A 13,037-nucleotide genomic window follows, 5' to 3' on the forward strand; every position below is an offset into this window, starting at 1 on the left:
TTCTTCTAAATCCATACAAACTCAAAATTCAAACTTGAAAATTCATGATTTCACGTATTAGCTTATATGATTTTAAAAAAATTTTAAAAAAAAAAGTTTCTTTTTTTTTTTATATAATTATTTTGAAATCTAAAATTATAAAATGAAAAAAAAAATTATTTTACACATTTAAACAAACTCTTTATTTTCTATCCTTTTCATATGAATCTTGACTAAAACCTAAGTTCAAATTTGTATAATTCTTTGAAAAACAAAAAAAAAAAAAAAATGAAAAACAAAAAATTTCTTCCAAAATTGAACGGGCTCCAAGGAATTATTTAGTTACATAAATATTTTCAAAAAATTATAAAATGTTGTCTTACTTTTTAATTTGTCAATATTTGTTTAGAAAAGTTGAATCAAATCTTACTTTTCCCTTAAAAAATTGAAAAATAAAGTGGCATTTTTGTCACTTTCTTATTACTAAAAAGTTATTATCCATAATTTTCTTAATTTTTAAAAAAATAAAAAAAAATATTCTCTGGGTATGCTCAACTGCAAAAAATAATTTTAATTTTTTATTTTCAGTTCCTCATATAATTACAAAATTGTATCTTACTCATCAATTTTCAACATTCATATTAAAATTATTATTTTTCATGAAAAATAATTCAATAATTTTAATAAATATAAGGCATTCATACTAAAAGTTAATTTAACCTCAAAGTCTGAGAGTATTTCATCCTGTAGTTTCCTCACAATTATAAAAATAAAATTAGTAGCATATTGTATTTGGTCATCTCATAAAAATTAAGAAATATTTATTAATGGAGATATAATAAATTACTTTAATTATTAGAATTTGATAATCATCAAAACATAATTCATCTCCAATCTTATTTTTCTTTAGAGGAGAGAAGAGCAGCCCTTCACGAGACCATCCCATTTAAGCAACATAGTATGGCATGATTAATAAGCAAAACAATGCATTTGGAACCCATCCTATTTTAGTTTCCTGCATGCACGCACTAGGCTTTCTTCTCATGGCTCCACACGTGGCATCATTAGCAGTAGTTTCTCTGTCTGTTTCATTAATCTCAGAGTTGAACTCCTTACGTTTTAACCTGTTGCTGTTTTAATTCTTCTTCTCTTCCGCGTTTTATCATTTATTATTGTTGCTTCTGATTCGTGTTCATTGCTTTCTCCTGTATTTAGTTTCCTGCATGCTCTTCATTCCCATTCCCATTTTCTTTCTTTTTGGCTTTTCCCTTTTGAGGGTAGATGGGATTTGTTAGCAGCCTATTGGGAATAATCGGATTCGGACTCGGAATCCCCTTCGGTCTTCTCTTTGGATTCTTTTTCTTCATGTACTGTGAGCCCAGAAACGTAAAGGTAATAATAATATCTGCTGTATTCTTTTTTATATCTGTCAACAGTTGCTACTTGTTGAATTTGTTGATGGAAAATGCTTTGCTTGATCTGGCAATGTCGTTTGATGCCAATATTCCTCACATCACATGCGTGGTTATTGATGGCCCCGCTCATCTGTCTTGTTCCTTAATTACAATTTTTTTTTCTTTTTTACTGTAGTTGTGTTTTCTGTAAGGATTATTTTAATGTTCTATTTTTGTTGAGTTTTTTTTGCCTAATACATATAATATATGGATATTGATTGAGATCTTGAAAGCTGTTTGGGTTGTGAGAATACCCATTCTTACCCATATATGCATTTTCAAAGAAATCCACATTTGTTTATTTGGGTATCTAGGAAAGGAGGAAAAAAATATAAAAAATTTGCAAAATTAATGAAAAAAAAATTGATTTTACACATCGTTAACATTTAAATTTCTTAATTTTTAATTATGTTAGAATAAGTTTTTACTTTTACTAGTAGCATTTTGTGTTTTTTGTCGCCCATTGGTAGATAAGTTGTTTTAAATTTTTTCTTTATTTGTCCCACATTAGTGAGAAGTGTTTTTTGGACTTGAGGTTGAAGTTATACAAAGAGGTCAACTCTCCATTTGTAAAACACACTTTAAAGTTGTACTTTGTCAAAAAATAATGGATTGATCATCAGTGTCCAAAGACGTAGGTAATTCTGTACTGAATCTCATTAAATTCTTGTCTTATTCTTTTTATTATCTTTTATTATTAGTTTCTACATTTGCTTTACTTCTTTATATTTTCAATAGTATTAGTTGTAGTATTGGTATTTGACACAAGTGGAGTGTCAGCACAACAATTGGTATCAAAGTTAGGTTGAATAGTGTCGATATGGAGGTGTTCTTTTGTTAGGATCCTTGATTCCACATTTGATACCTAAGAAAAACCTTATTTAAGTGAGTGCTCAGAGACCATTGCGGCTCAGTCGCTCCTTGGAGGTCGGTCCGATCAATGTGGAATTTCATAGGATAAAACGTAGTAGACATAGTTGGTACGTACTATTCATCTAAGGTCTTTTGCTTTGTTGGTTATTATTGAATATATAGAAGATGACAGAAACTAGTGCAACAATGGAAGAAACTCTATCCACATAAACTCCAACCCCTTCGGCTTCGACATCATCGTCAAAGACGATAGCTAATGTTCGGTTTAAAGTGAAGAAATTTGATGGTACCAATTATTTTGATATGTGACAATGTGAGGTGATGGAAATCTTGTATCAACAAGAATTGGATATTGCTTTGGATAATAAACAAGTGCATATGAGTGACAGAGATTAGGAAAAGATCAATTGTTAGGCATGTGGTACAATTCGTGTGTGTCTCACTAAAATACAAAAATATTATGTTATGAGGGAGACATTTGCAAAGAAATTATGGAAGACATTAGAAGATACATTTATGACCAAAACTCTGGAAAATAGGCTCTATTTGAAAAGGAAATTGATTCGCTTCCAGTATCAACTAGGTATTTCGATTAATGACCATATAAATGTTTTCAATAAAATTTTGGCTGATTTGTTAAATTTGGATGAAAATGTGAAAGATGAGGTTAAAGTCATATTGTTACTAAACTCTCTCCCTACTGTTTCCTTATGGACCCTCTGATCTTTCTTTTTGCATTCAGTACTAATTAATGTAGTACAAACAACATCAAAAGTAATTTTATCTTTTCCATACAATAAAGTGGTGGTAAGATGTTCATAATCATGAGGGAGATAGTTCAGTAACAATATGACTTTATTCTCATCTTTCACATTTTCATCCAAATTTAATAAATCGACAAAAATTTTATTGAAAACATTTATGTGATCATTAATCGAAATACCTGATTGATATTGGAAGAGAAACAATTTCTTTTTCAAATAGAGCCGATTTTTCAGTCTCTTGGTCATAAATGTATCTTTTAATGTCTTCCACAATTTATTTGCAGATGTCTCACTCATAACACAATATTTCTAATTTTTAGTGAGACAAAGACGAATCGTACCACATGCCTGACGATTGATCTTTTCCCAATCTCTGTCACCCACATCCACTGGTTTATCATCAAAAGCAATATCCAATTCTTGGTGATACAAGATGTCCATCACCTCACATTGCCACATACAAAAATTATTGGTACCATCAAATTTTTCCACCTTAAACCGAGCATTAGCTATCGTCTTTGACGATGATGTCGAAGCTGAAGGGATTGGAGTTCGTGGAGATAGAGTTTCTTCTACCGCTGCACTAGTTTCTGTCATCTTCTATATATTCAATAGCAACCAATAAAGCAAAAGATTTAGTATGAATAGTACGTAGCAACCGTGTCTACTCTATTTTATCCTATGAAATTCCACTTTGATCAGACCGACCTCCAAGGAGCAATTGAGCCGCAATGGTCTCTGAGCACTCGCTTAGATAAGGTCTTTCTTAGGCATCAAATGTGGAATCAAGGATCCTAACAGAAGAACACCTCCGTATCGACACTATTCAACCTAGCTCTGATACCAATTGTTGTGCCAGACACTTCACTTGTGTGAAACACCAATACTACAACTAATGCTATTGAAAATATAAAAAACTAAAACAAATGCAAAAACTAATAATAAAAGACAATAAAAAGAATAAGACAAGAATTTAACGAGATTCGGTACAGAATTACTTACGTCATCGGGTGCTGACGATCAACCCACTACTTCTTGATAAAGTACAACTTTGAGGTGTATTTTACAAATGAAGAGTTGAGTTCTTCATATAACTTCAACCTCAAGTCTAAAAAACATTTTTCATCAATGTGGGACAAGTAAAGAAAAAATTCAAAACAACTTTTTCTACCAATGTGAAACTATTCTACCAATGTCGGACAAAAAACAGCACACACACATATATATTTTTCCAATTTTTTGTTGTTTGCCGGTTTGTCTTGCTACTTTTTGGATGATGTCTTGGTTAAATTTGTTATTGTGGTTACTGCAGCAATTGAAACTGACTTCGACAAATTCAGTATCAGCTAGATAAGATGCATAGACAGCTTATGATGTCCATGTTTTGAATTCAAAATAGGAATGCACAGATAGAATTTAATAACAATCTTTCTCGACATCTGAGTAGGAGTTTAGTTTTTGAGTTTCTTGTGCAGGCACCGATAATTCGGCCGCTTCGTGAGTTGGATGCAATCTCTTTGCTTGATCTTTTGCCTGACATTCCCCTCTGGGTGAAGAATCCCGACTATGATCGAGTAAGTACTGAACTTGATATTATTTAAATTTTATCACCTCACTATTCAGTCCATTCCTCTTGTTTGGCATACGCACTTACGTACATATACATTAGTTTCATGAATATTTTGTAACTTTGCAGGTTGATTGGCTTAACAAGTTTATATTTGACATGTGGCCTTACCTTGACAAGGTAACATAGAGCTTTTTGAAGATAAAAAATGTGATAATGGCAATTTCACTGGCAGTAATATTGTGAAATTCGCCTTGTAGCATTCAAAAGTAACACGGGAATGACTGACTTTACAGGCAGTGTGTGGTACAATAAGGAGTATGGCAGAGCCTATATTTTCAGAGTACATAGGCAAGTTTCATATAAACTCAATAGATTTTGAGAGCATGAGTCTCGGAACTCTTCCCCCAACAGTTCATGGTAAGAATAGCTTTTAACTGTCAAATGTCATACCACTAATTCTTGCTGAAAGACAACATAAGCGAATGCTATGGATTAAGAAACCAACGCTAGTCACATATATATAATATCTTTTAATTTTTTTAAATTCTTTCACATTTTATCATGGAATCTGATTCATTTATCTGACAGGTATAAAAGTACAAGAGACTAATGAAAATGAATTAGTTATTGAGCCTGCTGTGAGGTGGGCCGGAAATCCGAGCATAACTCTTGTGTTGAAATTGTTGTCTCTGCCGATTACTATACAGGTTAGAAGAGCTTGCAAACTCTCATTCATAAGAACACAGCATAAGGGGCACTTTGGAACTAAATGGAAAGACAATAAATCGCATTTTTAAGCCTATTGGATTTGATGTTCAGAGTACATCATGGATCATTTTGGACTTAAAAATGGAAAAATAAAAGGGGAAAAAGAGTGTCCCTGGGAAGTGCCTGGATGGTGTGAAAATCAGAATTGGATTAATTCTTCTCATTGGGGATTCAAATGTCTTAAAATCCTTTTTAGTTGTTGTCAGTTGATGGATTTACACATAATTGCTGCGACGCGGATAGTTTTGAAACCTCTCGTCCCCGCGTTCCCTTGTTTTGCCAGTATCATGGTGTCTTTGATGGAGAAAGTAAGTCACAAGACAAATTTTTTGAGTAAAGTTTTTCCATGAGTATGAAGGCATGACATTCATCACTCATGATGAACATTTATTCCATTCTTGTAGCCGCATGTTGACTTTGGACTGAAACTAATGGGAGCAGATATTATGGCAATCCCGGGTCTGTATCATTTTGTTCAGGTCCTACTTTATTTTGTCTCTTTCCCCCTTTTGTTCCTCGCCCTCTCTACCCCTCCCTGAGTAATAATATTGACATGTTTGGATGATAGTCAAAAGTTTAGGCGAGTTTGCATAAGTCATCTATTCATTTGAATATACAAATATGAAACAGCAATATTATACACGCACGCATATATATATATATATGTATATATATGTATATATATTGCGTTTGTTTCTACAGGCAGATAAGTGGTTGACACTGATTGAGGGGGAAAAGGTTGACATGACCTTTCCACCACTAACAAAACTAAGCCTAAATTTTATAGATCCAAACCATGCCTCACAAATCCCTTACCAATCCTGCATAACTGTCTATATGATTTCTATATGATTCCACACTTTCACTTGCATATCAGAAAAATGGTGACATTACTCTAAATAATTGTCTCATTAAGTATGCTGTGAGTTAAGGATTGATTTTATGCAGAATCGAACCCAATACCTCCTACTACCCAAAAAAAAAAAAGGTATGCTGTGAGCTTATAACAGAACATTTAGGTTTTGTTTGTTTGATGAAAAGACAATGAAAAACAAATGGAAAATTAGAATCTTATAACATATTGGGTTTCACTTCCAAACTTTTTCTGGTTCCTAAGACTTTTTAATAATAAAACACAGCCCTAATTTCATTTCCAAACACCCAGCTCCCCCCCCCCCCCCCCCACCACCACCCAAAAAAAGGGAAAAAAAAAAAATGGAAACACAGCTATAAGTTTTCCGCTTTACCTTGCATGCGTGTGCACAAATAGACATCTCCCCAATTATTATTATTATTGTTATCATTACTATTATTATTATTATTTTGACCTGCCTATAATCGTGATGCAAAAGGGTAGTCTGGATTTGAAGTTTAGTGTTTTTCTGTCTCTTGTATCTGCAATTTTAATTTGTAATCTTGGATTTTTTTTTGGAGTTTGAAGTGCTCATATTTGTCTGTAATAGCTTATATTCATAAGAATAACATGTAGTGCTTGAAGTTTTAAGTTTGCAATCATTATTTCTGTTAGTAGGATTATTGAACTGATTTCCCTTTTTTTGTCCCTTGATATTTATTATTATTATTATTATTATTTTGTTTTGGCTAGGCCTTGATTTCCATAGTTATTTAAATAATTAAATGTCCTGTCTTTTTCCCCTCTGGTTTCTAACAGGAACAAATAAGAAAACAAGTGGCTAGTCTCTATCTCTGGCCTCAAACTCTTGAAATACCTATTCTTGATGCTTCAGTGTAAGTTTTCTTTTGCAAGGTAACATAGTTAAGCAGTAGCACTGGTATTCTGTACTTTTTCTTCCCCCTATCTGTCACTTTATTACATTTAGTTAAGCAAATTATGTATGTTGGGGTTTAGTGCGGAGCTGCTTTGAATAAAATTCCTGGTTAGAATTCAAATTCTTGGGTGTTGGATCATGAAAATAAAAGTTTTGAATTGTATAGCAGAAATTATTACCAACACATCTTCTTTTATTTATGGTTTTTTTTTTTTTTTGGTTTCTGTTTGATAGAGGGGCTATACATAGACCTGTGGGCATTCTACATGTGACGGTTCTATGTGCACGCAAGCTCTTGAAAATGGACTTATTGGGAACATCTGATCCATATGTCGAACTTAGCCTAAGTGGCGAGAGGCTCCCGGCAAAGAAAACTTCTATTAAGATGAAGAACCTGAACCCTGAATGGAATGAGCATTTCAACCTAATTGTAAAAGACCCACAGGCTCAAATCCTCCAGCTACGCGTCTTCGACTGGGAAAAGGTTTAATGTCTTTTTTATCTTCTCATAAACCAGTGCCTAAACCTTGGTATTTATCATTTCCTATCGAGTAAAAAAAGTAGTCTACTTCCATAAAGGGAACAAGATCTACCAAATTCAAAAGTTTCTGCCAATTTTGATTTGGTGTTGACTGAAAAAGCAACTTTGTGTTTGATATGCGAAGGTGGGGAGGGGAGATGATTACTCAAGCTCTCAATTCTGGCTAATCTGTTTGACTGTGGACTATAAAAGTTGATGCCTTTTTGGTGGTGGAAAATGATCCATGTGATTGGGTGTAGAAACAGACAATGTATCTTTCATTGTCATTTTTACATTTTTCTTTGTGTGAGAAAAGTATACACTGTTGACTAGCTGTCTTATCTTTCATCTCACAGTTTGCATACTAGAGTACCATCATTACCATATCATTCATGCACAGTTGAGCTGCAGTTTGGACATGTTATTCTGTGCTTGCTCCTTTTGAAAACTCTTTAGACTGAATGGCATAGGATTTGAACTGATTTCATGTGATGTGATTCGTTGAGGCCTGCCTGAGATTCAAAGTTAGGATTCTATATTTCCTGATTTCGGCAGGTTGGGACACATGACAAGTTGGGAATGCAAGTGGTTCCGCTGAAATACCTCTCTCCTTGCGAGACTAAAAAGTTTACCCTTGATTTACTAAAGATCACTGTTTATAATGATCCCCAAAACAAGAAGCCGAGAGGGCAAATTGTTGTGGAGATGGCTTATAATCCCTTCAGAGAAGACAATAAAGGATACATTGCACCTCTTGATGCATCCGCAAGTGAGGCAAATACGGTGAAAAGAAAATCTAGAGACAAGTCCTTTCATGGCGCAGGCTTACTTTTGGTCAACGTACAAGGTGCAGAGGATGTTGAGGGAAAGCATCAAACCAACCCTTATGCTTTGATCCATTTTAGAGGAGAACAGAGAAAAACTCAGGTGAAATTTCTTACCAAATAGTCGCAATAACGGGTTTTCCTTGCCTCCACTTTTCTGTTGTTACCATTAGTACTCAAGGCATTGAAATGCTAACTATGAAAGCCAACTCATATGAGTGTACATGCAGAGAAGTGCACACACATTGTCATTGCCTATTAGAATTGAGGATGCTTAAGAACTGTAATTTTGAAGTGGTATGTTGAAATGGTTTTGTTTCATCGCTTCATGATATATGTAATTTTTTTGTAGATTATCAAGAAAACTCGAAAACCATGCTGGAATGAAGAATTTGAGTTCATGCTAGAAGGGGCTCCTTTAAAGGAACGTATTCATATTGAAGTCATGAGCAAGCGCCGAAGCCTGGGCTTCCGACTTAAGGTTTGATCGTGAACTTTCTATCTTTCCTATTTACTCTTTATATTTCAATCTCTAAATTTTGTGGTTGGATTAGGAGTCATTGGGGCATGTGGATATCAATCTTACTGATGTGGTCTACAATGGACGCATAAACGAGAAGTATCATTTGATCAATTCAAAAAATGGAGTAATACGAGTTGAGATACGGTGGAAAGTGATTTGAGAAGCCCCACAACCATTTGCTGTTAATTATTCTTGACGAAAGAGTTATTGAAGGGGGAGGGGGGTGGGGGAGGAGTAGAAGAGTGCTCAAACAGCGAAACAGAATGGGGAACAGGACAGCTGAGGAGAATACAAGCATTTGCTATAAATTAAGGAGAATACAACCATCCACTGTAAATTACTCAAGTTCAATTCTCTCCATTGGATTATTGAATTCAATTGGCTGTGCAAGTCCTATTTTAAGGAATAATGGCTATAGTGATTTGAATACATTATTTTGATACACATTGTATAGAATACAGAAACCTTAAAAAGGAATTACCAAGATATTACATGTTTTCACTGGTTCTTTCATTGTTGAAAAAAAGTTCCAAAAATCATAAGTTCTCGATTCTGTTGGAAATATTGAACAAGTATTATTGTACTTCTTATCTCTAAGAGTATACATGGGTGCCTATTTATATAAGAGGTACGAGTGTTGTAGAAGTAAATAGGAGTGCAGTACAAGTGTAGTACAAGTAATAAGAGTGTAAGACAAGTAGTACAAGTAATAAGAGTGTAGTATAAGTAAATAAGGGTTGGGCTTTAACCCAAAGCCTAATACTAGTTAACAACCCCCGTCAAACTCAAGGTGGGTGGGAGACCAGGTTGAGGTTGTCAACCAAAGCATGATGACGTCCCTAATTAGGATGTGACTTGGTGAAGATATCTACAAACTGATTTGTGGAAAAAATTGAGAATAGCTTGAGAGCACCATGGACAAGATGATAATGGATAAAATGACAATCAATCTCGATGGAAGACATCATTGTGAGCAATGTGAATGACACTTTGATTGTCACGATAAAGAGGAGTAGCAAAAAATGTGGACACACCTAAGTCCCTGAGAAACCATCGTAGCCAAAGGAGCTCAGATGTGGTATCAGCAAGGGCACAATATTTTGCTTCAGTACTAGAGCGGGTTACAAGGATTTGTTTCTTACTTCGCCAAGAAATCAGAGAAGTGCCAAGAAGAAAACAATAACCAGTAGTGGACCTGCGATCAATGGGATCTCCTGCCTAATCAGCATCATAGAATGCATGGAGAACAAGCGGAGACTGAGCAGAGTAGAAAAGGCCATGGAAGAGAGTGCCCTTCAGATATCAAAGAATGCGCAGAATAGCAGCATAGTGAGTCGAATGTGGAGCAGACAGATACTGGCTCACCTAGTGAACAACATAGGAGATGTTTAGACGAGTGACAGTGAGATAAACTAGGCTGCCAACCAAGTATCTGTAAAGAGAGGGATTAAACAATGGCTTCCCCCCTGAGGGAGTCAAATGCGCATTAAGTTTAACTAGAGTGTCAACGGTCTTGCTATTAGTAAGTCCAGCTCGAGACAAGAGTTCAAATGCATACTTGGGCTAAGAAATGTATAGATCATCTGTGGAATAAGTGATTTCAAGACCTAAGAAGTAGCTAAGATGACCAAGATCTTTCATCTCAAACTGCTGACTAAGAAAATCCTTGAGTTCTTGAATGCCACTGAGGTCATCACCAGTTATGATCATATCATCCTAAAATAGGAGAAGCAAAATGGTGCCTTTGTTAGTGCGATGAAGAAATAAGGCAGAATCATAAGGATTGGCAGTGTAACCCAAGTGAAAGATGGTGGAGTTTAACTTGGCAAACCAAGCTCATGGAGCTTGTTTAAGACCATAAAGTGCACATCGAAGGTGACAAACCTTGTTTGGCTCAATAGAGAGACCAAGTGGCAGCTGCATATAAACTTATTCACTTAACTTCCCATTAAGTTAGGCATTTTTGACATCTATCTGAAAAGGGCCCCACTTACTAGCAACAGCAACAGCTAAGAGGGTACAAACAGATGAGATATGAGCAACTGGAGCAAAGGTCTCCTCATAATCAATTTCGTACTCTTGTATAAAACCTTTTACAACAAGACTAGCCTTATAGTGCTCAATGGACCCATCAAAGCGAGTCTTGATCTTGTAGGTCCACTTACAACTAACAATAGACTATCCAGGAGGGAGAGTAACCAAATCCCAAGTATGTTTGTTAAATAATGCATCAAGTTCCTCTTTCATTGCAATATGCCATAAAGGGTCAGTGGAGGCCTCACGATAGGTGTGAAGCTCTTACAGTGCAGCAAGGGAAGTGTAACAATGATAGTCAAATAAGTGAGCAGGAATGGATCTTACCCGAGTTGAGTGAGGAGGTGGAATGTCTTCTATAAGATCTTTAGGTGGAGCAGGAGCAGGAGACCCAAGCTCAGGGTTGGGTAGCCCGTTGTCAACCATTTCATCTTCCACTTGTTCATGAAAGGGTGAACTGGGAAAGGGATCAAAAGTATCTAGTGGTTGGACAGAGAAGTCAATAAGAGGATCTTGAGCATTTATAGAGGAAATAGGCGACTCATCTGGAAAGATTTCTGATATAGAGGAGGTAGACAGGGAAGAAAAAAAGTGAGAGATCTCAACAAAGGATTGGTGTTCCCAAAAGACAACATTACGAGAGACACGAAGACAATGAGAGATAGGATCATAACACCGATACCCCTTTTGAGTCTCGCCATAGCCAAGGAAACAATAAAGTCTGGATCGAGGCTCAAGTTTGTTGTGCTCATGTGGTTGAAGAAGAACGAAACAAGCAGAGCCGAAGGATCAAAGGTGATGATAGTTTGGAGGTGACCCAAAAAGACACTTATATGGAGTTTGATTTTAGATAACAAGACTAGGAATGCGATTAATAGCATGTGAAAGTTAAGGAGTTGTCCCAAGAGGGGGGTGAATTAGGTTATTAAAAATTTTAGTTCTTTTTATGAATTCTTAACTTCTTGTTGATTTAGAAATCACACAAAACTTAAATGAATAATCAATCCACAAACCAATCACAACACAAGTAAACAAACCTTGAACAATCCAACAACTAATCAACAACTAAAATAATCAAAAAACTTAATTAAGATAGCTTTTTGGCAATTCTCAGCTTTTCTAATAACTTAAGGTATTTGATTGTATGTAGCCCTGTGAATATATGTAAGCCCTGTAGTGAATGAAATTTGTTTGCACTCTCTTAACTAAGATTTCCGCAAACGATTAAACAACATACTCCCTTTTAGGTTTCCGCAAAAGTTTAATTAAAATGTACTTTCTTATATTAAGAGTTCTTCTTAATCCCAGTTTGTAATTTTAGAAACCTGCACTTTGCATACACCACACAATATATATGTTTGCTGAAAATGAAGAGAAATGGTAGAGAATGACACTGAAATTTTTACGAGGTTCGGCTTATCCCCAGCCTACGTCCTCGCCTTAGGCCAATACCACCTAAGGATTCCACTAAAGCACTCATTTCCGGGCTGAGCAAACTGTTTATAAATCCCTCCTTAAGGGTAGAGCCCCCTCTCCAAGCGATACCCCACGCTTGGTCCAACGATCTAAATAACCCTTGAATCGTCAATCACTACAAGAATACAAGAAATAGTTCATGTATACAATAACACTCTCACAATAGCAGATTAGTACAATTTAAAGCACTATATACTTCAATATTCAAATATCAAACTGAAATAGATTGAAGCTCAAGTGTAATTTCACCAAGTTCCTTCTCCAGGTGAGAATCAGCAATTAGAACTCAGAGTAAATGATCAACACTTCAGTTTTTCTCAACGATTCAGATTTGCAAAGGGTTGAGTAAGAGAGAGCTTTGAGATAGCAAGTGTGCTTTCAACTTTGAAACATATTTTGAATTTATTGGTGAGTTTTTTTTGCTAAAACCATGTATTTATAGGCTCTTAAAAGTATTTTCAT

General features: G+C 35.2%; 1 protein-coding gene across 3 annotated transcripts; it reads left to right on the top strand.

Moving 5' to 3' along the window:
- The first annotated feature begins 1,223 nt into the window (after positions 1-1,223).
- Positions 1,224-9,601, top strand: LOC131168205 (synaptotagmin-3-like). Of its 3 annotated transcripts, none has more exons than XM_058127490.1 (12): positions 1,224-1,371; positions 4,546-4,644; positions 4,767-4,817; positions 4,934-5,057; positions 5,229-5,347; positions 5,615-5,716; positions 5,813-5,887; positions 7,081-7,157; positions 7,433-7,682; positions 8,274-8,645; positions 8,895-9,023; positions 9,097-9,601. In XM_058127490.1, exons 1-12 carry the CDS (start codon positions 1,261-1,263, stop codon positions 9,223-9,225), a joined length of 1,638 nt encoding a protein of 545 aa, XP_057983473.1. In that variant the 5' UTR covers positions 1,224-1,260; the 3' UTR covers positions 9,226-9,601. The 3 variants fall into 3 exon arrangements, with proteins under 3 accessions (XP_057983473.1, XP_057983474.1, XP_057983472.1); XM_058127489.1 differs by having other exon boundaries at positions 1,261-1,365; positions 4,534-4,644; XM_058127491.1 differs by lacking the exons at positions 5,615-5,716; positions 5,813-5,887.
- Positions 9,602-13,037: the final 3,436 nt, after the last annotated feature.

Source organism: Malania oleifera, chromosome 11 (assembly GCF_029873635.1).
Source record: "Malania oleifera isolate guangnan ecotype guangnan chromosome 11, ASM2987363v1, whole genome shotgun sequence".
NCBI lineage: Eukaryota > Viridiplantae > Streptophyta > Magnoliopsida > Santalales > Ximeniaceae > Malania > Malania oleifera.

What these genes read in the sequence shown, in the direction of transcription:
- LOC131168205 (XM_058127489.1), top strand. Translation starts at nt 1,261, where the DNA reads ATGGGATTTGTTAGCAGCCTATTGGGAATAATCGGATTCGGACTCGGA. An exon ending in TCTTCCCCCAACAGTTCATG is followed by an intron (nt 5,058 to 5,228) that starts GTAAGAATAGCT and finishes TTTATCTGACAG; the next exon opens with GTATAAAAGTACAAGAGACT. An exon ending in TGGTGTCTTTGATGGAGAAA is followed by an intron (nt 5,717 to 5,812) that starts GTAAGTCACAAG and finishes CCATTCTTGTAG; the next exon opens with CCGCATGTTGACTTTGGACT.